Below are 26,947 nucleotides of genomic sequence, written 5' to 3' on the forward strand. Positions count from 1 at the left end.
CTTATATATTGAACTAAGCCATAATGCAAATTATTTAGTTTTGGCTTAGCAGTACTATATGGACCCACTCATTGCGGTTGGTAAACCATGTTATAAAGCTTAGTGTGCTAAACTAACAAATTACAGCTTGTTCAGTAGAATAGAATAGAATAGCAGAGTTGGAAGGGACCTTGGAGGTCTTCTAGTCCAACCTCCCTTTTAGGCAGGAAACCCTATACCATTTCAGACAAATGGCTATCTTCTTAAAAACTTCCAGTGTTGGAGCATTCACAACTTCTGGAGGCAAGTTGTTCCACGGATTAATTGTTCTCAGGAATTTTCTCTTTAGTTCTAGGTTGCTTCTCTCCTTGATTATTCTCCATCCATTGCTTCTTTTCCTGCCCTCAGGTGCTTTGGCGTAAAAAGCCTCTTTTACTACTGTATGTCTCCTTGGAAGACTATTCCATAATCGTGGCACATAGCAGAGAAACAACTTGATCAGCAAATATATACGGCGGGAATTTCATTTAAATTCAACATAGCACTTTGAATTGGAAACGGGCTGAAAGCCAGTGCATCTGGCAAAAATAGCAGCGCTTGATGGCTTTGGTTTGAAGTAACTCCAAATGCTTCCCAGTCTCCAAAAGTATTTTTTACCTCCAACACATTGCAGTAATCCAACTGAAAGTTTATACCGCATGATAGCTGTAACCCAGCTCTTCCTTTTTTAGGTGGGGGTCACTATTGGCATATCAACTGATAAAAAAAGTACTTTGTCATAGAGGACACTTACATATCTAGCAGCAGTAGCAGATTCAAGGGCACCATTCACTTTCGCACCTGATTTTCTAGTGTGCAGCCTGTTCTTCACCACAAGCTGGGCACCTATCTGGCCATGCAAGCCAAATGGCAAGAACTTCCTTCAGTGAATTAATTCTCATTCACTCTTATTCTGTGCTGGAGGACTTATTCCAAATGCCTGTTGGCTCATTTGGGTTAGATGAAAAGGAAAACCTTTGAGCTGAGTGTAATTTGCATTTTAGGGACAACTCTTGTCCTGTTCTCAGCTGTTATATATACAGTAGTGGCCAAAATTGTGGAAATCTTTTGGGAAAAGTGTATTTTTGAGGTTTGATGGCTAATAACACCACTTTTTTGGGGGGGGGGAGTTTCAAGATAATCCTATTCCACTGCTGGAATGGCCTGGGAATAGCCCAGACCTTAACCCAATTGAAAATCTAGGGAGCCGACTAAAGAAACTTGTTCATCAGAAGCGACTAGCAATAAAACCCAGTTAATAGACGCAATCATCCAATCTTGGTTTCACATTATAACAGCTGCAGAACTAAAAGACGTGGTTCACTCCATGGGAAGACATTGTAAGGAAGACAGTAATTCATGCTAAAGGTTACCCAAGTATTAACTGACATGGTGAGAATTTTTGTATCTCTTTTTTTCTATGGTGATCATTTTTGTGTATCTTGTTTTTTCTACGTGTTTCACTTTTCTTCTTTATACTGTACCTGCTATTCTAATAGCAAATCCTTCATAAAAGTTATTGCATTACATTCTTGATTAAATGATCTTTCCATTGATATATAATTTTAGGGTACTACTCCAAAAATAAAGTGGTGTTATTAGCTAGTTTTAGAAAATACACTTTTCCCAAAATGTTTCCACAATTTTGGCCACTACTCTGTGTGTGTGTGTGTGTGTGTGTGTGTGTGTGTGTGTGTGTGTGTGTGTGTGTGTTAAATAAACTGATGGATAAAACGGAGTCCAGAGGAACAGAGCGATGAACTACTAGTAACATCACTCCTCTAAAAATAGAATTAATGTAAAACAATGCCACCATTTACAATACCCAAGTCAACAGTAATATTATATACCAGTAGTTATTGCTTTTTATATCAAAAGCTATAGGGGGTCCAAAAGAAATGTTCCAGTGGATTGTGGTGAGAGGAAAAGAATTGTGTCGCTGAAGCTTGATGGGTTTGTATTTCGTTGACAAATAAGACAAGACTTTTGGAATATTTTCATCAGCGTTTTAAACGCCACATTCCTGAGTTATTAATCACAAAGATTTCAAGCGCGTTCTGTTTGTCACTTTTTAATACATCTCATTTCTGAAAGAACTTAGGGAGGTGAAAGGGAGGTGGCCAAACTGCTAAAAAAAAACCCCACCCTTTAATTTCCAGTTCGAGCATTTAATAACTCTGTGGATAACCCCTCATGCATGTACTGCTGGTCAGAGTAAAACACTGCATGGAACGTAAAAGATGTGTGAATGTCTCTACCAACAAACCGGATAGGATTACAATCCTAGAGGTCCCACTGCCTTAACTTTATTACAGTCAGAAATTCCATGACATCACAAATTCCTTGGATAAGTGTCTGCCTTTTTTCCTCCTTTTCGTTCATGAGTGTCCTCTGCAGGCTGTTTTCACTCCTTTTTGTATATATGCCACTCTGTTACCCCCGCTCCTCAGAACTGAGCATTTCTCCATTCCAACCGTTTCCACTTTTATTCCCCTTTCATCTATTTTGCTAAACTTGCTAAAGTTTATCGTGATATAAAACACAAATAGAAACAAAAGAAAGATAGATAGAAGATAGAATAGATTGTTGTCGTTGTTAGTTGCGAAGTCGTGTCTGACTCATCGTGGCCCAATGGACAACGTTCCTCCAGGCCTTCCTGTCCTCTACCATCCTCATTCTCTATCATCCTCTTCTTCTTTTGCCCTCAATCGTTCCCAGCATTAGGCTCTTCTCCAATGAGTCCTTCCTTCTCACTAGGTGGCCAAAGTATTTGAGTTTCATCCTTAGGATCCGGCCTTCTAAAGAGCAGTCAGGGTTGATCTCTTCTAGGACTGACCAGAGGATTGCCTTGCAGTCCAAGGGACTCACAGGAGTCTTCTCCAGCACCTTGTTCAAAGGCCACAATTCTTTGGCGCTCACCCTTTCTTATGGTCCAACTTTCCCAGCCATACATTGCAACTGGGAAAACCATCGCCTTGACTATACGCACTTTTGTTGGCAGGGTGATGTCTCTGCTTTTTAGCATTCTGTCTAGCTTTGCCATAGCTTTCCTCCCCAGGAGCAAGCGTCTTTTAATTTCTTGGCTGTAGTCCCCATCTGCGGTGCTCTTGGAGCCCAGGAAAATAAAATCTGTCACTACCTCCATTTCTTCCCCATCTATTTGCCAGGAAGAATAGAATAGAATAGAATTCTTTATTGGCCAAGTGTGATTGGACACACAAGGAATTTGTCTTTGGTGCATATGCTCTCAGCGTACATAAAAAGAGAAGACACATTCATCCAGGATCATAAGGTACAATACTTAAATGATAGTCATAGGGTACAAATAAGCAATCAAATCATACTAGGAATATAAATTGTAAGGTTACAAGCAGCAAAGTTACAGTCATACAGTCATAAGTGGGAGGAGATGGGTGATAGGAACGATGAGAAGATTAATAAAAATAGTCATACAGACTTAGTGAATAGTTTGACAGTGTTGAGGAAATTATTTGTTTAGCAGAGTGATGGCGATGGGAAAAAACTGTCCTTGTGTCTAGTTGTTCTGCTGTTCAGTGCTCTATAGCGTCGTTTTGAGGGTAGGAGTTGAAACAGTTTATGTCCAGGATGCGAGAGGTCTGTAAATATTTTCACAGCCCTCTTTTTGACTCGTGCAGGAGCGAAAGAAAGGAAGAAGAAAAGGGATTTCCGGCAATAGATGACAACAACAAAAAAAAGTTACAACCTCAGCCCTTTGCTTCCTATTTCTATAACAATGTTTCAAGCCATTTCTGTAACAAGTATTTCAGCTTTTACTCTCCATAATGAGGATGCTAATTACTTTACAAGCTGTACTCAGGTTCCTGAGCAATGCTGGACTAGCTGTTTCTCTGTTTAAATATTTGACAGAACATTACTGGTAGTCCTCGACTTACGACCACAAAATGTTGGACTTAAATGGCTCCTGGCTTGATCAGCAGGGCCATTCTTATATATATATTTCTGGATGATCAGCCTCTTAAAAGAATGTGCTTGTCCTGTTCGATAGTTTGGAAATACTAGCCAGGTGTTTTCTGGCAAGATGATGGTGGTGTTGAAAGCAGTGTCCGTCCACTTTTAACCTCTTCATTTCCTCTTCCTTACCGTTTCCCCTTTAGTATATCTAAAACCATAAAATTAAGATAAAAGGCCATCTGCTTTAGCACCCTTTATGGCACTTTCGTGATGAGTCTAATATATATGTTGTTTGCTCTCTTAAAAGGGTGCTGCTTTGGGAAGTGTTTTTTCAGAGGTCACTAAATTATACCCGATATATCAGACTTGCCATCTGTTGTCCCTTTGGCTCTTAATGGTGACCTCTGCTATTCATTTAGACTTATCTAGATTGTACATTAACTTAGGTAAACATTTGTGTCCAAGCTGGCCTGCTAATAAAAGATCTATCTTTATTTGTTTATGTTGTTTTTGTAAAGGTAAACATTTGTGTCCAAGACAGCCTGCTAATAAATTAAAGATCTATATTTATTTATTGATTTACATTGCTTTTATGGATAACCTATATGGAATTGTAACCCTTTATTATTACAATGATATATTGTACTTTGGTTTTTCCTCATATTTTTTTTTCACTTTCTAAGCATTTTTTATGTATGGGGTTCCCCCCCCCCCTTTTTTTTTTTTTTTATATATATAAGTATTTCAGAGGTGGGTTTCAGCAGGTTCTGACCAGTTCTGGAGAACCGGGAGCGGAAATTTTGAGTAGTTTGGAGAACCGGTAGTAAAAATTCTGGCTGGCCCCGCCCCCATCTATTCTCTGTCTCCCAAGTCCCAGCTGATTGAGAGGAAATGGGGATTTTGCAGTAACCTTCCCCTGGAGTGGGGAGGGAATGGAGATTTTATAGTATCCTTCCCCTGGAGTGGGGTGGGAATGGAGATTTTACAGTATCCTTCCCCTGCCACGCCCACCAAGCCACACCCACAGAACCGGTAGTAAAAAAATTTGAAACCCACCACTGAAGTATTTGCACTATAAATTAAAGATGTGTCTGAAAGCAAAAGCACACGTTTGCATGTATTTCAATGCATGCATTTCCATTTTCTCTTTAGGTACATTCCACCCTTGATCTGGGGAAAGAGCGGGCACATCCAGACTGCCCTTTACGGGAAGATGGGGAGAGTAAGTTCACCGCATCCTTACGGGCTTCGCAAGTACCTCACCATGGCAGACGGTGCCACAGCAACTTTTGACCTCTTCGAGCCTCTAACTGAAAACAGCAGCAAAGGTTAGCCTGCCTCTATCTATTCTTACTTGACCCGGAAGTTTGAGTAAATATTTGCAGAAAATATCTGGCTAGGCAACATTTACTCCCAATAGAGAGGCTGGAGATTTATTGGGGCCATAATTCTGGTCTGAGTTTCAGCTTTCAGTTTGGGGGGGAGGGGCAGGGGCTGACTTTTGAACCTCTGACCAGAGATCTGCCTATGTGGTGTATACACAGAGAGATTATTTTTATAGCCGTCAGATGAGAGGCATTGCTTCATGGCTTTGATTTTCTACTTTAGGGGTAGAATGTCAAACTTACTTACTTACTTACTTTATTTGATTTATATACCGCCCTACTCCCGAAGGACTCAGGGCCGTGAACAGCCAAACAGTAAAAATACATATATACACAATTTAAAAATAAAATAAAATCGAATTAAACAATTTGGCCCAGACAGATTAAAACACCCCAATCATTTAAAAACCAATTAAAATTTGCATAATTAAAAAGAGGGAAAAGATTAGGCCAGGCCCGCCTGGTGGAATAAAAAGGTCTTAAGAGCGCGGCGGAAGGTGCGCAGATCTGGGATCCTCCGTATCTCCGGGGGCAGTTCGTTCCAGATAGTAGGTGCCCCCACAGAGAAGGCTCTCCCCCTAGGGGCCGCCAGTCGACATTGTTTGGCCAACGGCACCCGGAGGTGTTACATGGGAATGCCATGTCGCTCCCATTACCACCCGCGCGGCCGCACTCTGCGCCAGTTGGAGTCCCTATCACTCAAAATATGTGTCACAACCGCCAATTTTTCACACTTATAACCTTCGTATAAATAATCAAAATCCAGACGCTCGGCAACTGGTTCATATTTACAACCGTTGCTGTATCCCGGGGTCATGTAAATTACCTTTTGCAACTTTTTGGCAAGCACAGTCAGTGGGGAAGCCAGATTTACTGAACAACCTAGTTACTAATTTATCAGCTGCAGGGATTCCCTTAATAGATGTGGCAAGAAAGGTCATAAAATGAGAGCAAAACTCACTTAACAAATGTCTCGCTTAGCAAAAGAAAATTTGGGCTCAATGGTGGTTGTAACTTGAGGACTAGCTACCCTGTTTCCCCGAAAATAAGACCTCCCTGGATAATAAGCCCAATCGGGCTTTTGAGCGCATTCACTAAAATAAGCCCTCCCCGAAAATAAGCCCTCCCCGAAAATATTTAAGCACATGCACAGCTGATCCCCACCATTTCCTCGGGTTAGGGTTAGGGAGACAGAGGTGGAAATCAGGTAAGATGGCAAGAGGAGCCCCATCTTGCTCCACGGGGCCCAAAATAATAAGACCTCCCCCGAAAATAAGGCCAAGCACTTATTTCAGGGTTCAAAAAAATATAAGACAGGATCTTATTTTTGGGAAAACACTGTATCAATCAATCACAATCAGTCAATCAATCAATAATGCTTGAGATTAAGGTCTGTTACATAAACTGTAAAGGCTGGGATTTTCCCCTCCCTGGGTGAAAGGAATAGAATAGAATAACAGAGTTGGAAGGGACTTTGGAGGTCTTCTAGTCCAACCCCCTGCTTAGGCAGGAAACCCTACACTACTTCAGACAATATCTTAAAAACTTCCAGTGTTGGGGCATTCCCAACTTCTGGAGGCAAGTTGTTCCACTGATTAATTGTTCTCACTGTCAGGAAATTTCTCCTTAGTTCTAAGTTGCTTCTCTCCTTGATTAGTTTCCATCCATTGCTTCTTGTCCTGCCCTCAGGTGCTTTGGAGAATAGCTTGACTCCCTCTTCTTTGTGGCAGCCCCTGAGATATTGGAACACTGCTATCATGTCTCCCCTAGTCCTTTTCATCAAACTAGACATACCCAGTTCCTGCAACCGTTCTTCATATGTTTTAGCCTCCAGTCCCCTAATCATCTTGGTTGCTCTTCCCTGCACTCTTTCTAGAATCTCCACATCTTTTTTACATCGTGGCGACCAAAAGTGAATGCAGTGTTAAGGAGCTTAATTAAATCTGAAACCTGTTTTGTTTGCTTGAGAGAATCCACCCTAATCATATACTAGAAGTTGTCCATTTGAAGGGAAAGCGCTCCACTGGGTTTGAAGCATCCAGGTGTATTGGAAACTTCTACCAAATGTCAAAGATATTCTCCTCCCCGGTGTATTCCTTTTGCCAGAATAACACGTGGCTAGTTATTGTTTCCCCACTGCAGCAAAACCTTGGAACAGCAAGATGCTTTAAATAGGTAGCACTGCGCTCCTAACCGTAGCTTAATTATTGCTTAGAAAGTATTTATTTGATCTTCCCCCAAAGGATACCTCACTTTCCATTTGTCACACAGGAGTGAAAAATACAGACCAAAAAAACAAATCCCTTCTCATCCAATCTTCCTTTTCCTTCTCGTCAAGAATTGTCTTGAGAAGGGGGGAAATGCCATGAGGTGTAAGTAATACCGCCATTCCTCATAAGAGGTCCAGGTGGAAGAAGCTTATCTCTGCAGCTTATCCTGAGCTGTTTTAAAACCACCACCTCAAATTTGAAGCTTCTCAGGTATAATGGGAGAATTCTGTGCTAACAGAGCCAGTGACTGACAGCTTAAAGTTATAGTTCACATTTGACAGGCATCCAGTTAGGAAAACTGGTTTTGAAAGCCTTTCTGAGGAAAAGAGGAGGACAAACTTTATAGGGGCGTGTGCGCATGCGTGCTTTTATTTTCCCATGGTTGCTGCTGCTTGCGGAAATTTTTTTTTTAAAAAAAAATATATATATATATTTTTAACAGCTAGTCCCATTTAGAGAAGTTGTCTTAGTCCGTGACTGCGAATTGGAGAAGTTGTTTTTCAGCGATGCTTACCGTAACTTGTCCAAATAAATTCTCGGTCATTTTATAAAGAGCTTGGGTAAACAAACTGAAGTTGCATAATGGATGTCATGTTTCCCCTCTCTGTGTTGTACTGTAGCATAATAAATTACCACATTCTTAGCAAAAGTGTGTGTGTGTGAGAGAGAGAGAGAGAGAGAGTGAGAGAATGTAAAAATTGCTTTGTTCCAAAATTAGTCTCCATAGACTAAAAATTAGCGAACGAAATGTCATTTTGCATCTTCCCTGTCCAACTTCTCTGATGTTTTTATTCTCCAGAAGATATCACAATGGTCATCTGCCCTGGAATAGCTAACCACAGTGAAAAGCAGTACATCAGAACCTTTGTCGACTATGCTCAAAAGAAAGGCTACCGATGTGCTGTGTTAAATCACCTTGGGGCCCTCCCAAGTATTGAACTGACTTCGCCACGCATGTTCACTTATGGTAAATGTTGGCTCACTCTTCCATCTTCTCCTGTTAGTGTTAGTTCCTAGCTTGCCTGTGTTCCTAGTGCCAAAGGTGGGTCTGATTTGATCAATAAACTTTCAAACGGCTCAGCTCACACTTTTACAGTAAGCCCTAATGAGCTTTGCTTGGTTATGCCTGATCATGTGAACCCAAACCAGGATTGTGGTCTGTTAGAAAACATAAGCATGTTGTTAAATCATTCTAAGGGAAGAAAATATGACAGATGGGTAATTCAGTGAAAAAAAGACCTTTTTCAACATGTGCATCGGGTAGTACTCACCTTCGCTACCGGTTCGCAAATGTGTGCATGCGTGCGTGTGCGCTTATTTTGCTCGCACACGCCACCTCCGTGCATGCATAGGGCCTTCAATGCATGTGCAGAGGGTAAAAAAACGAGACGTGATGACGTCCGGGCAGGTGGGCGGAGCCTCCCGCAGCTGCTGCTACCAGTTTGCCCGAACCGGATAGAACCGGTAAATACCACCACTGATGTGTATATTTCTATCTGCATGAAGAGAAAAGACAGAGAGCACTGTTTTCTCCTAGGAATATACATGCAATGCTGTAGTATCCGTTTCTTTAGCTTGACTTAGATTATAGTGCCAGAAATGGGAGTAAGACAGTTTTTTTCAACTACAGTACTTTTGGAGAGTAGCACCGGCTGATACTCCTTAAAACCCTCCTTGAAATCTTGTTGGCTCCTGCCATTCCTTGTATTCCTGTTGTTTATGGTGAGAATTTCAAATCTCTAGTGTAAGCCTTTGGCAACACTTTTAAAAAATAATAATAATTATAGTCTGTAGCCTCAGGAGATTATTCTGGAGTGTTATTGAGCAATCAAAATGTTACTGTAATGCTCTATCTTGTATTTCTCCTATGCTTTATTTAACTATACTCAGATTTGACGCTTGAAAACTCTGTACTGCAATGACAAGTCCTTAAGAATAGAATACTATCATTATTCATAGTATCTGGTTTTCACTACATGTTATTATCCTCCGTTTCTTGTTTTAAGGTTCTTAAAATGTTCATCATTTCTTAACTATGATTAGATTATTGTTTTAATGTTTAGAAGTCTTGAAGAAACATGGGAAATTATAGTTCCGTTTGGGACTTGGCAACTTTAAGACTTATGGATTTCAATTCCCAGAATTCCTCAACCATCATGTCTTTGTCTTCACTGTTTCATAGGTTGCACCTGGGAATTTTCTGCTATGGTGACCTACATCAAGAAGACATATCCTCAGTCCAACCTTGTTGTTGTTGGCTTTAGCCTGGGTGGAAATATAGTGTGCAAATACCTTGGGGAGTCTCATACTAACCAGGACCGGGTGCTCTGTTGTGTCAGTGTGTGTCAGGGGTATAGCGCATTGAGGTAAGTTGACTTATGAACTTTGTTGTGGTAGAGCAGGAAGTGAGTATGGTTGCTGTGTTTTTGCTGAGTGTAGGGGAAGTAAACCATTTCTACATAGCTTGTACTCAACCTACTACCTCTTTCTGGTCCTTTTTCAAGATACTGTTTTTTCGGAAATTATGACAATAGAAGGCAACATTTCAGCTCTTTGTTCTTCACATAGACAGATCTGAAACCCTGGTGGTCCTGCAGTTAGAAATTTATGAAAGAAAAAAAGCAGTGCGAAAAATATTTGAAATATTATACCTCTGCTTGCTATTTTCTTAAAATAGTGGCTTTCCAAAGCTTTCAGAATTTTTAGCATTTAGTGAGAATTCTGGGTTTATCTATATGTACATATGTGCCATCTTTTGCATAGTCTGATCATTCAATCAATTTTAGAAATGACCCCATTGAGACAAGATAGGACCATTCACTCTTTTCGTGAATTTTTCTTTTGCAAATTGTTGGCAGCTTCCCATTCCTGTTTTTGAGGGTTTTGTTCCCTCTAATGGTTGACTTTTTAATAGCACTTCTGTGTGCCATTGCCTAAATTGTTGGAGCTACCGTTAATCCTCAACATACGACTCTAAGGGAGATTGCCCATTACGGTTGCATGTTGTTTCAGTCATAAATCTTTTTTTTTTGCAGCTATCGTTAAGCAAACACAGTCATAAAACAAATGCTCTAGTTCAGTGTTTCTCAAACTTAGCATCTTTACAATGGGTGGACTTCAACTCTCAGAATTTCCCAGCCAGCAAGGAATTCTGGGAGTTGAAGTCCACTCACCTTAAAGTTGCCAAGGTTGAGAAACACTTCCCTAGTTGTTAAAGGATCACCGCATTGTTCACTAGGGCCTGGTTTTGCCCCAAACCAGAAGGGCCAATTTTCAGCAGAACTGTGCCGAAACATGGTCATGTGATTGCAGGATGCTACAAATGGCCATCAGTGCAGGCATGTTGCTGAGTGTCGGAGGTGCAGTCACATGATCGTGGGGGGAGGGTGACAGTCATAACTTCAGAATCAGGTCGTACCTCCCCTTTTTCAGGTAAGTCGTAACTTCAAATGGTCGCTAAGCGACCAGTCATAAGACGAGGACTACTTGTATTGGTGGCCCCCCAGGAAAAAAAATTAAAGAGCAATGTTGCAAGTTAGCCTCTTGTCACTGTAACCTGTAACAATAACTTTTATTAATTGCTTTTATTTACTTATTTCCCCCTCTATCCTTGTTAGGGCACAGGAAACCTTCATGCAGTGGGATCAGTGCCGGAGATTTTACAATTTCCTCATGGCAGACAACCTGAAGAAAATCATCCTGTCTCACAGGTACAGTTTTGCTCTCAACGAGTCTCAATGTACCACATGCTCGTGTTGGGTGGATTGCAGTTTTTACTGCCCCAAACTAAGTTACCGGATTTTTCGGACTATAAGACGCACCGGAGTATAAGACGCACCAAGATTTTGAAGAGGTAAACAAGGAAAAAAAAGGGTTTTGCCCTCCCCAGCCCCCAGGAGCACTCTGCAGGCCTCCCAAACCCTCTGTGCGTCCCTATTTTTGTAAAAACAGGGCCTGCAGAAGGTTTGGGAGGCCTGCAGACTGCTCCTGGGGGCTGGGGAGGGCAAAAATGTTTTCGGGGAAAACAGGCCCGTTTTTGGCCTCCCAAACCCCCCACACGTCATAGTTTTGTCCTCCCCAGCCCCCAGGAGCACTCTGCAGGCCCTGTTTTTGCAAAAAAAACCAGGCCTGTTTTGGGCAAAAACGGGACGCGCGGGGCAGAGTTTCGGGAGGCCAAAAATGGCTGTATTCGGTGTATAAGACATACCAACATTTCCACCAGGGGCGGGTTTCAAAACCCGTCGCTACCAGTTTCCCCACGGGCGCGACACTTCTGCGCATGTGCAGAAACGTCCGGGTGTGCGGGCGAAGCCTCCCGTTGCCGCCGCTACCTGTTCACTCGATCAGGGGCGAACTGGTAGCAACCCATCACTGATTTCCACCCTCTTTTTAGGGGGGGGAAAATGCGTCTTATACTCCAAAAAGTACAGTAATCAGGTTGGATAGATTATTCACTAGCTTCATCTGGATGAAAACTAGGGCATTTAGCTTAAGAAATGGTCTGTTATGACCGGAGACTGGAAAATAGATTTTTTTTTTAAAAAAAAAAAATACTTTTGGCATATTTTTAGATCAGCAACCTGTATGGAATACTAATAATTGTAATTGCTGCAGTAATTCTTCCTCAAGGCTTTCATGGCAAGTAACGGGGAGGGGGGGGCAGGGAGGGGGGAAGGAAAATCTTTAGGGCATTAAGAGTCTCTTATGGTTTACAGAGTATTGAATCTACTTAATTTGTCCCAGATATCCAAACATTTTGACAACTGCGAGATATTTTAATCTTCCCTTTTTTTAAAAGAGTTCCCAGTCTTAAGCACAAGCAATCCTTCGCCAATCTGAAGGATATCTTGTTAATCTGCCAAAAACATTTTGTCTCCATAATAGATCTTTTGTGCTGTCGTGCAACCCCCGAAGCCAAATTTCCCCAAATGTTTTGTGCTCTACAAGTACAGAGAACAAAGCTCACACATATGGCCCACAGTCCTCCTTTTGTTCCCAGCTCTTTATTTCCTTCACAGTCAGGATCGCTAATGGTCTCTATGCTCTAATATATCATGCCAGATTTCTCTGGCGAACAACATAAATTGAAGTAACTATTCCAAGTGAATTATTTGATTGATCAGCACAGCCGTATCTCTGTCACTGTGTAGTAATTGATCGCGGGGAAACACACTGAGGCTATCTATAAGTCTAGCCTGATGCCTTATTATTTGTATCACAAGATGTCCTCTATAAAATGTCTACAACCCGTTGTTGCCTTTGAAAAAAATTAATACGTTTTCAATAAAGCTTTGCATAGTAAAATGAAACTTATCTTTTTTTTAAAAAAGGCATCCTCAACCACATTCATTTTTCCCTATTCCAAAACTTATCAGACAAAGTTCAGTTGGTTTCATTTATAGATTTGATTTTGTTAAATGCATGTAAAACTCAGTGACTATGTTTCTTTCTTCTTCTTTTTTTTATTACAGTTTTGAAATTGCATTTTTATTCTTGCTGCTACTCAATAAAATTGAGGGAAGCATATGGGGTTTTTTATCTTTAGAGGAATACTGCGAAGCAACCCATCTTAAAATGTCTGGCCAGAAATCTTTTTAACAGTTGAATGGCAGTTTCAACTAGAGTCTATCGGACATAAGATTGGGTTTATAAAGTCTAGATTTCTGATCCATTCTTCTAGTTTTGGTTGAATAACATCCTTCTGTTTGTGAGATTCACAAACATACATTTCATGTTCGTTTTCCAAAGAACAAATTGAAAAGGTTTTGAATTTGACATAAAATGGACATTCCACACTACAATAATGTGAAGATTTGTATCTATTTCTGAGTCCTAGGGGCACAGTGGTTAGAATGCAGTATTGCAGGCTAACTCTGCCCACAGCCAGGAGTTCGATCCCGAGTGGCTCAAGATTGATTGAGACTTCCATCCTTCTGAAGTCGGTAAAATGAGAACCCAGATTTTTGGGGGCAATATGCTGACCTTTTAAACCCAGCCAAGAGAGTGGACTGATATATAAGTCTAAGTGCTATTGCTATCTATAAGGCCATTTTTCAGATAAGCATGACATCGAGAGTTAGCAAATATCATTATTCTGTGATGGGCATCACAACAGCTTTTTTTTCCTTTGTATTTTAGACAAGCTTTGTTTGCTGAAACTTCAAGAAAGGTACATAGTTTAGTGGAAACAGATCTAAGCAGACTTCACACAGCAACATCTCTCATGCAAATTGATGACAGCATTATGAGGTACGCAAGAAAGTAGTATTGTTGATTTTTATTTTTTTTTACATAAATGTTTTAGCATTATCATGATTTCTGGAAATGAAGCTTCTGGTTCGTATGACTGTGCCTTAATTTCAGCCCCCCTTTATTGGGGTTAATTGCTGCAGGATGATTTTTTTTAACTATAGCTCTCAGTATGCTATAAATAGCAGTATATTGTGTGTAACTGAAGTCACAGGGCTGAATAAAATGATTAAGCTGTAAAGTTAAGATTCTTCTGCAATTTCTGTAAATTCAGGATTTTGCTAGAAAAGTTTGCAGTGAGCCACGGTGACGCAGTGGTTAGAGTGCAGTACCGCAGGCTACTTCTGCTGATCACCGGCTGCCTGCAATTTGGCAGTTAAAATCTCACCAGGCTCAAGGTTGACTCAGCCTTCCATCCTTCCCAGGTGGGTAAAATGAGGCCCCAGATTGTTGGGGGCAAGAAGCTGACTCTGTAAACCGCTTAGAGAGGGCTGTAAAGCACTGCGAAGCGGTATCTAAGTCTTAAGTGCTAGCGCTATGTGTTAATTCAGGATCCGACTTTTAGGAATTCTTCCTTTTCAGTTAGAAGATGGTTCACTTGAGCCTTATCTTTTATAACACTGAATCAGATTTATTCAGCAATGAGGCAGAAGCATATATAGCATCTTAGTAGGAACTGGCATTCTAATCAGGATTAATTTATCTAGGCAGAGCGGATTCAACAGAAAAAAATATTTAATGTATTAGGAGACATTATCTAAAATTATCCATCCATCCCTTCGTATCAGTTCTTGACTACTGGAGACTACCTGGAACAAGTCTTGACAGTTTTCTTGGCAACGTTTTCAGAAGTGGCTTGCCAAAACTTGCTGAGCACTTTCTAGAGAGTGATGGCTCATATTCCTTGAGCTATTTCTGCCTAAGAATTCATGATTTCCCAGTGCTTTAAATCTCTCCCTCCCTCCCTCTCTCCCTCCCCCCCGCCATCATCAATGATTCAATTATAATTCACTAACTCTTTCCCGTGCTTCTGTTTGTTTTTTTTTCCTGGCCTTAGAAAATTTCATGGTTACGGCTCCCTGAGAGAATATTATGAACAAGAGAGTTGTCTGCATTACTTGCACAGTGTAAGTAATAAGTACCATAACATGTATTGAATATTTATTGTTTTGGTTCCACGGTTTAAAATGAAGAAAAAAAAAATAGGGAGTGGGGAGAGGTCATTTAGACTTGGGGTAGAAGATGGAGTGCAGCTTCAGTGCATTTAAGAAAAGATGCAGGCCAAATATCCACCTATGCTAGAATAATTCTAGGGAGAATTTTATAGGATCACCTTCAAAAGTTATATGTTTCGTGGGAATTATATAGTGACATATTTTATGGTAGAGTAAGGTAATGAATAAGGGGATGCGGTGGCTCAGTGGCTAAGACACTGAGTTTGTAGATCAAAAGGTCAGCAGTTCGGCGGTTCAAATCCCTAGTGTTGCATAACAGAGTGAGCTCCCTTTACTTGTCCCAGCTTCTGCCAACCTAGCAATTCGAAAGCACGTAAAAAATGCAAGTAGAAAAATAGGGACCACCTTTGGTGGGAAGGTAACAGTGTTCCATGAGCCTTTGGCATTGAGTCATGCCGGCCACATGACCATGGAGACGACAGTACTGGCTCTTTGGCTTTGAAACGGAGATGAGCACTGTCCCCTAGAGTCAGGAACAACTAGCACATATGTGCGAGGGGAACCTTTACCTTTTTAAGGTAATGAAAATAGAAAGCAACAAGGAAATTTTGGAACTGGAAATAAATTTGATTGGATTTATTCTTTTCATCTCCTGATTCAAACTTCTGAATAATTCATATGAAATTGCTCAGCATAAATTCCTGCCTATTTTCCGTGACCCTCACGCTGGTATATTAGCAAGTAGTTGCCCCTGGAAAACATTCAAGTCAATCTTCGCAAATGAGCTGGAAGGGACCTTGGAGGTCTTCTAGTCCAGCCCCCTGCTCAAGCAGGAGAACCTACACCACCTCAGAGAAGTGACCGTCCACTCTCCTCTTAAAAACATCCAGTGATAAGAGCAGCCATGATTTCTGAAAGCAAGATGTTCCACCGGTTAATTGTCCTCACTCTTGGGAAGTTTCTCCTTAACTCTGTAATAATTAGTAATGTTGCAGTTTATTCACATCAAGTACGACCAGGGGTGGGTTCTACTTACCTTTACTACCAGTTCGCAATGGGGCCGCACATAGTACAGGAGCCTTGGTAGTACGGTGGTCTAAGGCACCCTGTTATTAAGCTGGTTATTAAGACCAGCTGCCTGCAATTACTGCAGGTTCGAATCTCGCCAAGGCTCAAGGTTGACTCAGCCTTCCATCCTTTCTAAAGTAGGTAAATTGAGGACCCAGTTGTGGGGGCAATAAGCTGACTTTGTATAAATATACAAAAGAATGAAGGCTATTGCTTAGCGCATTGTAAGCCGCCCTGAGTCTCCGGAGAAGGGCGGCATATAAATCAAATTAAAAAAAAAAAAAAACATGCTCAGAAGTGTTCTGATGACGTCAGGGTCAATGGGCAGAGCCCCCTCCGGTTTTACTACCGGTTTTATAGAACCGGTCCGAACCGGGGGCAACCCACCATTGAGTACGACTATAAATTGGCTTTTTCATGTGTTCTTCCCCCATCCCTTCTCAAGAGGGGGGAAAAAACTCATGGAAGAAGATGAACGCCATGAGGGTGTATCTGTGAATTAGTTTAGATATAATTTTGGATATAAGTCTCCCTTTCCCTCACCTTGGTTGAATACCGTTAGGGTCTGTTCCTCGGGAATGCTCAGGGAATGTTTTTAATATTTTTTAAAAATGCTTATTATGCTGTAAGCCACCCAGAGCTGAAACGAGATGGGCAGCAAATAAATTCAATGCTGAATAAATGCCATTTAAAGGAACCGCAGAAGTGATCTGAAGAGGAATTGTATGCTTTCCTCTTCAGAAAATTCTACCAGTCGCACATCCAGTAGAAATCACCTTACGATGATTATCTAAAGATTATCTAAAGAATTAGATCATTGTTATACTAATAATAATTAGTAGCAGTAGTATAACAATTGAGTCTTCGGAGAGGGACGGCATACAAATTGAATTAATAAATAATAAATAAATAATAATTAATTTAAGCGTTCTTACTGAAGCAGTAACTAAAACATTGGGACAAATACAGGCTGAATTGTATTCTTCATCCATGACTTAGTTTTCAACAAAATGTCTCGGTTAACATTGTTCACAGGATGTGAGTTTCTGCATGTTCAGGTCTCCCTAAGCCAGTGGTCCCAGAATTCTCCAACCAGCATAGTTGAAGTCCACAAGTCTTAAAGCTGCCAAGTTTGAAGACCTCTGCCCTAAGCGGTGGCCCTCCATTAGGACATTATGAGCAGGATGCATGTTTTTTTTTTACAATGAAATAAATGAGTCAAAACCCACGTCTTGCTCTTTTTGGTCTTCAGATCTTTGTTCCCCTCTTGCTGGTTAATGCTGCCGATGACCCTTTGGTGCATGATAGCCTCTTAACAATCCCAAGAGCCCTCTCAGGTAAGGCCCAACCTTTGCTTGAACTTTTCTTTCCAACCCTACTACAGTGTAGAATATACCCCAACGTGTCAAGGTGAGCTCAGTGTTCTCACTTCTCTTTGCATTCGATTTACAGTAATCATCACCGTCTTTGAATGACTCCATAATCCCTTGCGAGGTGGATTTGGGGCAACTGAATGAAGCTAGCAAAGTGTTTTGCTGGTCGGATGCCCTTCCTGTCTCCAATGCAGAGTTATATTCAGCAGAATATAACTCTCATGGTGCCCAGAGAGAGAATTATCTGCCTCTATCTAGGATCGAACTCACAGCCTCCTGATTGTGAGGCGAGAGCTCCACCACTAGGCCACGGTGCCACTCATTTGATTTACAGTAATGCCCTACAGAATAAAGGCAGTCCTTGACTTTCAACCACAATCGAGCCCTAGAATTTCTGTTGTTAAGCGAGACAGTTGTTCAGAGAGCTTTTCCCCATTTTACAGCCTTTCTTGCCACTGTTGTTAAGTGCAGTTGTTAAGTTAGTAACATGTTGTACAGTGAACCTGGCTTCCCCATGGACCCTTTGCGAAGGTCGCAAAAGGGGATCACATGACCACAGGACACTGCAGCCATCATCAATACACACCAGGCACCAAGCGTCTGAATTTTGACCACGTGGCCACAGGATGCTGCAACAGTCACAAGTGTCATAAGTCACTTTTTCCCCCAGTGCCGTTTGTAACTTAAAATGGTCGCTAACCAATTGTTGTAAGTCAAGGACTGCCTGTAGGTCTTGGGGTCACATGGAAGCAGACTGGGGCTTCTTTTCACAGCTTTGGCCAACAGGAGATGACACGGGACAAAAAATGTCACAAGTTTTTCACACATTACGGTTTGCTTTGTAGGATGCCACCCCACTTTGCAGTTTTAAGTAGTTTTAAGACTGATTGGGTAGATGCAGGGGTGACATTATAATATAATTTTAATCATATTTAAATTGTATCTCAAATGATTGTATTTTATTCCGATTTCATTTTAGATCGTATTTTATTCTAATTGCATTTTTAATCGTGCGTTATTCCAATTTTGTTTAAATTGTTTTACCAAACTTTTGTAATGATTTGTTTCTGGAACTCTGCACTTTGATATGGCCCAAGGGCTAATCAATAAATAAATAAATTCATTTTGCAGTGTAGAAAAGAGTGAATAGAATAGAGCAGAGCAGCGCTGCATAGCATAGCATAGCACAGCACAGCATAGCATAGCATAGCATAGCATAGCATAGCATAGCATAGCATAGAACTCTTTATTGGCCAAGTGTGATTGGACGCACAAGGAATTTGTCTTTGGTGTATATGCTCTCAGTGTACATGAGAATAAAATACATTCATCAAGAATAAAAAGATACAACACTTAGTGATAGTCAGTGGGGGAAATAGAAACATCAGTTGGAGATACCAAAAGTGGATTTGATTTCTATAATTTCCTGGCTTTCATTTTGACTGAAACAGGTTTTTTAATCAGAATATAATGACTGCTGTTGGTACACTGTTCCCCCGAAAATAAGACCTCCCCGGATAATAAGCCCAATTGGACTTTTGAGTGCATGTGCTAAAATAAGCCCCCCCCCCCAAAAATAAGCCCTCCCCAAAAATATTTAAATGCATGCACAGCTGGTCCCCGCCATTTCCTCTGGTTAGGGTTAGGGAGACAGAGCTGGAAATCAGGTAAGACGGCAAAAGGATTCCTGTCTTGCTCCACGCTCCCCCAAAATAATAAGACCTCCCCGAAAATAAGGCCAAGTGCTTATTTTGGGGTTCAAAAAAAATATAAAGCAGGGTCTTATTTTCGGGGAAACACGGTATATCATTTGTGGCTGCCCATCAACCCAGTGAAGAAAACAACAAAACCTTGGAAAACAGACTTCGGCAAAGTCCAAAGCGAGCGAGATTGCTTTCTAAACTTCATTTCTTTTTTACTCTTTCCAGAAAAACAGGAGAACGTCATGTTTGTTTTACCCTTGCACGGAGGCCACCTGGGATTCTTTGAGGGCTCCGTCCTTTTTCCTGAGCCCCTCACTTGGATGGATAAGCTTGTGGTGCAATACGCAGACGCCATCTGTCAGTGGGAGAAGAATAAATCTCATTGCTCAGATACGGAACAATCGTCCGGCCAAGAATAAACAATCCCAAAGACTTTTCAGGTTGTTTCCGACTTAGTTCTCATCTTCCTTCCTTCCTTCCTGCTTTTTTCTAGGCCAAGCCTGGTCATCTTCAATGTAGGCATTTGACCGCAGTGTTTCATGCCAAAATAGAGCTAAAACACAAGATGTTGCTGTTTGGAACAGATTTGGGAGCAGGCTGGCAGGCAATGCAGGGACTCGTCCGGTCTCCTGAGGGGTTGCTGCCTGTAGCTTACTATAAGGGTTTTAAAGCCAGTTGCAACATCCGAACATCTTGGAAAGACTCAAGATGTCCCAACGCTTACACTTTTCCAAGAAAACACGAGTAACCTCGTCTGGTTGTTTTTTTTGCAAAAAAAAAAAAAAACTTTGCCTAGCGAGATAGAAATGTACTTTTCTCTGTGGTTATGTTTCACCTCGTTGCCACCTAAGAAAAGGGAAACTTTATATACCTGCAGAAGAGCACCGATAGAATCATCTCGGCCGGCTCTCCATCGGTGCAGCCGTTTGCAAAGCAGGGGAGAACGATGGGGAATTTGAATTTCCGGAATCTCGCGCCCCTCCCCCCCCCCACTCTCCCCCCTCGAGGGAGGAGGAACTATCACTCTTCCGTGTTTGATGCATTTCAAGGGTTTGCAATGTTCTTTGGAAAAAAAAAACACCGTTTGGATCATCCCAGAATTCTGACTTGAGTGCATTCAATCACACGCTTTTGCTCTTTTTCTCGCTGGGGCTTTCCACATAGGTAGGAAGCTTTGGGGGGGAACTCGGCGGTAAGATTCCCTACTCAGTTTACTACTTGAAGTTCAAGCAAGTAGCCTTTTGATCGTTGCCTTTTCTAAAACGAGGCGTTCTATTTAAAAAAAAAAAAAAAGTCGTGAGTGCTCCTAGCCCAGGCCTTTTAATACTGTCTGTAAGTGGAAAAAAAAACCCAGTGACCATCGAAATTCTCTGTTCTTTTTTTTTTCCTTTCTTTTAGAGAATTTTTATATGCGAAGGATGGAGGAAAATAAAACATCCCCATTCTTTTTGCCTCCCCAGCCTACTAGAGCAGTGCATTAAGATTTGGAAAGCCACAACTGTCTTGGTTTAAAGAGGTAGATTATTATATATATTTTTTTGGGGAAAAAATGTACTGTATGCCTTAACTCAGAGGTCTTCAAACTTGGCAGCTTTAAGACCTGTGGACTTCCAACTCCCAGAATTCTCCAGCCAGCATAGCTGGCTGGAGAATTCTGGAAACTGGAAGTCCACAGGTCTTAAAGCTGCCAAGTTTGAAGACCTCTGCCTTAACTATTAGTGGCTTCTGCAATTCCCTGTGTCCAAAGGTGCTCGTTTGAATTTTCAGCTTAGTGACATCGGCAATTTAGGGCGAGATGCAATAATAAAGATACAGTGGAGAAGCAGGTTTTTTGCTGCTGTAGAATAGAGAAAACAGATTTTTGTACTGAGCAAGTTTCCAATCCTAAAGTGGGGGGAAAAAAGCCACATCTTTATTCATACACAGACACACACAGACACACACACACACATATTCGGAAGCCTGGATTACTTAAAACAGTGAAACGTTGCGATTCGACTATTTTTCAACCGCAGTTCTGTTTTTGAACTGACGCTTTGGCGTTCCTTGCTTACAGCGTATTTCAGTTTGAACAGTCATTCCACCACCCCCCTGCATTATAATCCCTATAATAGTTAGCACTTTATTGCTTCTACCTTTTGTTTTTGCTGCCTAGACACTTTAATTATAGCAGGCACTCGTGTGTATTTTTTTAAAAACCTGTTAGGAAGTCTTTCTTGAAAATAAATGTATGGGGTAATCTTCCCAGTTGGTTTTGAGATTCTAAAAAGTGTAACTATGTCTGTGAGGATTTCTTTCTTGTTTGTTTGTTTGTTTTTTAAATTGAGCAATAATTGCCTGTAGGAGAGGTTTCTCGCATCAGGAATTAAAGTGCTCCAGGCTGAAAGCAGTCTTGACCTGTTCAACAAACTCTGTGACTTAAGCAGAATAAATGAATTCAGATTTTATTTTGTTCTCACATAGGAAGCATAGGCCGCGTATTTTTAAAAATTAAGTTTCTCTCTCTCTCTCTCCCCCCCCCCCAACATCATGGTTGCTTATCAGTCTTCTCATTTTGCTTATCAGTCTTCTTACCGTATTTTTCGGAGTATAAGACGCCCCAGAGTAAAAGACGCACCTATCTTTTTTGGTGAGGAAAAGAAGAAAAAGAAATCTCTCTCTGCCTGTAAGCAATTTTGCCTCGTTGCAGCAAACAGCAAACAGCCTGCTTTACTTTCATTTTCGTTTTCAGCATAGCTTGATTAGCACAAGGGGAAAAAAAATCTGCTCCAGCAATTTACCTCTTTGCAGCAAGCAGCAGAGCCCTACGCAAAATAGCTGATAGCAAATCAGCTAAGAGTCGGGACGCCGAGCCAATCAACTTGCACTAATTAGGCTGTGCTGAAGCTGAAAGGAGCTGTTTTTTCTTGCTGTTTGCTTGCAAGGAGGTAACTGCTGCGAGGCAGAGGCCAAAGGGTGGGGGCCAGTGGGTGGGCGGAGCTACATTCGGTGTATAAGACGCATCTAAATTTTCACCCCCTTTTAGGGAGGGGAAAGGTGCATCTTAAGACTCCGAAAAATATGGTAATTTGCTTTTTTTAGCATTTCTTTCTACTTTCCTGGAAACCAAATCCAAGATAAGCATATGATTTTAGCTGCAGAAGAACATTTTAATGGCCTCAAATGCTTCTTTCCATTTAAGTAACAAACAAACAAACAAACAAAAAACGCCATGATGTTTAAACTGTTTTCTTTGCTGCAATATATAAAATAGGAATTGAACATGACTTATTTTTCCTCAACTGAACGATGTATTAAAAAGCAGGCTATAAGAATCTTAACACCATTTCTCATCATTTCCGTCTTCGGGAAAATAACTTTAGTGTGCTTTGTATTTGAAATAAATGTAATGAAATTAGGCTTTTTTCTAATCTGGTGCTCTCCCATCAATTCCTGATAGCTTTTCCTTAATGGCTGGGGATAATATATTTCAACAACCCTGAAGGAGCATCAGTTGATAAAATAATTGCTATGGATTAAAATTATAAAATTCCTTGCAAGTAAAGGCACTTACTAGCCTTTATGCTGAACCAGGTGCAGATTTTATGCACAATTAGACAAGGAATTTAATCTTCCTTGTTTAAATTTTGGACATTGGGCTGCAAGGTTGTGCAGTTGTATAATGTAGCAATTTCAATGAGGATTGCTTTCATGATTTAAATTCATTTAGAACTACTCGACCCCTTGGAAAATAAAAACCCCTTGCTCCATGCTGTAAATGTAATAAGACCCTTGCATGTCCCAGCTGTTATCAGGAAAATCAAAACTTTTCAGTAAATCACACAGTCAAGAAATGTCTTTTAAATCACAAATTTGATTCTGATTTTCTGCTGCATCAACGAAAAAGAAATCCATGTTGGATCGTGGTAAATTCAATTCTAGACCCCTCTCCTCTCCCTCCCCCCAAAAATAATTCTGTAAGGAAAAGATTGGAACGATGAGAAATTGACCAGCAAAAGGTAGTTGCCAATTTATATACCTAGATGACATTAAACCTTTTTTATTTTAGTGAAACAGAATATTGCTTGAAAGAAACAAACCCGGTTTTGTTTTCCCACCATTTATCTTAAACTCAGTTAAAAGGAAAACCTCTGGACAAGATCTTTTTTGAGGGAATTTCTTTGCATGTTTGAAAGTTGGTGATTATTCCACTGAAGGGTTTTTTTTTTGCATCTGGAGACATTACTGCTCATACATTTTGGGGTGAGCCCATCATACTCCCCCTTTTAATGAAGGCGGTGTTGCGAATTGCATCAATGCCCCCTGATGAGTTGTTGCAGCTCAACGGTTCATCCCGTGTCAACTTTTGCCAGTTGACCAAAAGTTAGAAGCGAACTCTTTCCTGGCAAGAATTAATGTGCTAGAATTAATGTCTTGGCAGCTTGTCTTTGAATTAAAGTTAGCCTTGTGATGGGTCAAATGTGCATTTCCCAAATAACATGCTAGTTTACAAGTGTTCCTTAGGTCTACATGTAAAACAGGAGTAGCCAACTAATAGACCGTATTTCACCTTCCATTCCTTTTCCATTTAACGTTTGCTGAAATTCAGCCACATTATCTCTGCCGTCTTTAAAACAAGTACTGTAACATTGGTGCATTAAGTCTCTGGTAGCTTCATCTGTATATTGTTTTTTTAAAAGCGGGGCTGAAAATCCTGGCCCTATCCTTCTAGTGATGGCACTGCTATTCCCATAGCAGCTAGATCAGTGCCTGCTTGGCCTCAGAAACATTGCCTCTTTCTGATATTCTGAATTTCTGATCTAAAGGCGTACGTGACCAGGTGTTCCCCAGGTCACCACAGCCCACTCTGAGTGATGTGTTAGTCCCAGATACCTGCTTGATGTGCATACGTGTGTCAAACAAAAAAAAAAGGAAAAAATTGTTTAAAAGCACACGTCCCAAACTGTCTCACGCATACAGAGACCAAAACACGAGAGCGTTTTTTTTTTGTTGCTTAGATTACATTGTTAGAACGATGTGAGCTCAGTTATTGTTCACTTCCTTTAGATGTGCAAGAACGGAGGAGCTTCCAGTCCCTGGGTGGGATTTTTATCATAGGAAAATACCTCAACGAGACAGCTTGACTTTAAAGGGGAATGAATAGCCTGGCAGTTAGCAGTGATAATCAAAAAAAGAGGAAGATTGAAGGGGTCCATATCATTTTTTTTTTCCTCCTCCCGCCTTCTATTTCTTTCGCATATGTTAACGTGATGGTCTTAATAAGCAAATCTAGTTCACTTCCTGCAGACCCTCTTAATCAGAACGAAAGGCAGTTTGTTGCTGGTTAGAGCAACCGGAGAAGGGAGAATTCTTTGCTCATTTTTAAAAAGGAAAGGATTCTCACCCAGCGCTGTGCTGATATCGGAGCCCTTCGCCTTCTTTTGTTCTTTGCAAAACTACCTTTTGTGCTATATGTGTTTCTGCCTGGAATTAATTTGATTTAAGTCTGTCTTTTTTTCTTTTCTTTTCTTTTTTTCCCTTGAAGTGTCCTTGATGAGATTCATGGTAAAATAAAAATAAATCAGCTGGGGAAGAATCTCCTTAGAGAATTATGTGTATTCCATTTTAAATGTTTCTGTTCTTTCTGCTGGTTTCATTCAAGGGCACAAGCATCCATGGGCAGCATTTGGCTAAGCTGGAACAGAGAATTGCCATTCCCTTTCCTTTTTCTCTCTGATCTACCAGAGGATATGTTATCTTTATTTCCTTTCAGATCCTCACGTCCTAGGACCACCAAAGTCCCAGCAGCTTTACTTGATTTCAGTCTTAGTAGAACACCATTCCCCCCCCCTCCTCAGGATTCCTGAACTGCGGACAAAAACCTTGTATTGGAGGGCGCGGCGTTCATTTTGCTTTTGTTTTGATGTTGTACCCAGTAACATCTGGGTTTGTCCAAACAAATCGTGCCGTTATCCAGAGAGGTCCAGTTTCATATCAAAGAGTAAAGTAAGTCATAACATTGCCTGAAAACGTATGAGAAATTAACCCACTAAACGGGTCGTATCCATACGTTATTTTTTTTTTCTGACCTTCCAAGCTAGCGTCATTCCAGCTGTTTAAAATGGGTTGCGTTTGATAGCAAATCCATGTAGGCGTTTTGGGAAATCTTTTTTTCTCCTGATTTAAAAAAAAAAAAAAGCACAATTTTTAAAAGAGGGGAAATCCTGATTTATTACGCTCTTTTTTTTTTTTTCCCCTTCTTTTCCTCTTGAACATGTCCTAATAGAGCAGTGTTTCTCAACCTTGGTAGCTTGAAGATGGGTGGACTTCGACTCCCAGAATTCTGGGAGTCGAAGTCCACCCATCTTCAAGCTACCAAGGTTGAGAAACACTGTAATAGAGGGACCCAACACCTCAGGAAGTTTGACCGGCACCTGTGCTCTTTTTTCATTTGTGTCACTGCAGCTGCCTTATTGGAGTAAGTTGAGCATTTTTGACTTCCCTCCCTCCTTTTTTTCTTTCTTTTTTTTTTTTAAAAAAAAGCTGTTGGACTTCGATTTCGCTTTATTTTTATCGGCAATTTTGGGTTCCGTGACCTATTATGGGAACCCTTAACTTCCACAATTCCAAATTCCTTTTTGGAAATAAAAAATGCTGCCCTGGAGAATTTTTGTGTGTGATCCTCACTACCGGTTTCGTCGTTTGAACCGGTTTGTCTGAGGGGGTGACGTTTTTGCAACTAGCAATGCAATTTTTTTCTAAATCTGCTAATCTTTCCAGTTTAGAAAAGTGTGTCCTTGATATATTTCTCTTTTTTGTTTTGTTGTTGTTGTTGTTGTTGGTTTTGTTCTGTGTGTGATCAATCAAGGCTATTGCAGAACAGTAATTTTGTTATTTGATTCAATGGAATTTCTTTGCTTAAAAAAAATAATAAAGACATTAACTGAGTTCGCAATGAGGATGGTGTCTCATCATTTAACTTTATTTGGACAGGAATAAATAGGCTTGAGTAATAAATAGGCTGAGCGTCAAAGAATTGAAGCCGTTGAACTCTGGTGCTGGCGAGTCCCTTGGACTGCAAGGCGATCCAACTGGTCAGTCCTAGAGGAGATCAACCCTGACTGCTCTTTAGGAGGCCAGATCCTGAAGATGAAACTCAAATCCTTTGGCCACCTAATGAGAAGGAAGGACTCCCTGGAGAAGAGCCTAATGCTGGGAACGATTGAGGGCAAAAGAAGAAGGGGACGGCAGAGAACGAGGTGGCTGGATGGAGTCACTGAAGCAGTAGCTTAAATGGACTCCAGAGGATGGTAGAGGACAGGAAGGCCTGGAGGAACGTTGTCCATGGGGGTCGCGATGGGTCGGACATGACTTCGCAACTAACAACAACAAAGTAGACTTGGAATTTAGATTTCCTGTATGTCTTATTTTTTCCCCAGAGGTCAAACTACCAAAAAACCAAACAAATGCAGAATTGTTATTGGGTGACAGAGCCAAATTCATTGGTGTTATTTCCGATTCCGATACTTAACTGCAAATAATCAGTCTCTGTTCAATATGCACATTGAACAAACACATACTTTAACCTGAAATAGTTTATTGTTTATTGTGTCTGAAATTATAATACCACAAATCTCTGGAGAATGGTAACCAATGGGTGCTCCCATTTTAAGGTTGACAAATGTTGAATGTTAAAAGGGATGATCTTGAAGATATATAATTTTTTATTTTACGCATTTAATTTAGCTCACCATTTATAATTCACTGGAAATGTTGCAGTGTAATTTAACTTTT

The 26,947-nt window shown here is 40.8% G+C and overlaps 1 protein-coding gene and 1 long non-coding RNA gene across 9 annotated transcripts in view; one reads left to right on the forward strand and one right to left on the reverse strand.

Annotated features, from left to right (window-relative positions):
- ABHD2 (abhydrolase domain containing 2, acylglycerol lipase) overlaps positions 1-19,611 on the forward strand; it is a 37,529-nt gene extending 17,918 nt beyond the window's left edge. For 4 of the 8 annotated variants that reach the window (XM_087877772.1, XM_060694818.2, XM_034424663.3 and 1 more), the window contains 8 exons: positions 5,104-5,279; positions 8,406-8,573; positions 9,789-9,972; positions 11,224-11,316; positions 13,745-13,855; positions 14,913-14,982; positions 17,351-17,435; positions 19,400-19,611. In XM_087877772.1, the coding sequence (XP_087733898.1) occupies positions 5,104-5,279; positions 8,406-8,573; positions 9,789-9,972; positions 11,224-11,316; positions 13,745-13,855; positions 14,913-14,982; positions 17,351-17,435; positions 19,400-19,593 (1,081 nt within the window). In that variant the 3' untranslated portion in view covers positions 19,594-19,611. The remainder of the gene's footprint in view (positions 1-5,103; positions 5,280-8,405; positions 8,574-9,788; positions 9,973-11,223; positions 11,317-13,744; positions 13,856-14,912; positions 14,983-17,350; positions 17,436-19,399) is intronic. The other 4 variants (XM_087877771.1, XM_087877773.1, XM_087877774.1 and 1 more) reach the window with 1 other exon arrangement.
- Positions 19,612-20,540: 929 nt separating this feature from the next.
- On the reverse strand, positions 20,541-26,102 carry LOC148112164 (uncharacterized). The gene is made up of 2 exons (XR_015729736.1): positions 20,876-26,102; positions 20,541-20,736 (listed from the first exon to the last, which is right to left on the reverse strand). It is a non-coding gene; the product is annotated as an uncharacterized LOC148112164 (long non-coding RNA).
- Between the last annotated feature and the right edge of the window lie 845 nt (positions 26,103-26,947).

The sequence above is a fragment of the Pantherophis guttatus genome, chromosome 13, assembly GCF_059756535.1.
Source record: "Pantherophis guttatus breed Tessera chromosome 13, ASM5975653v1, whole genome shotgun sequence".
NCBI classification, from domain to species: Eukaryota; Metazoa; Chordata; class Lepidosauria; order Squamata; family Colubridae; genus Pantherophis; species Pantherophis guttatus.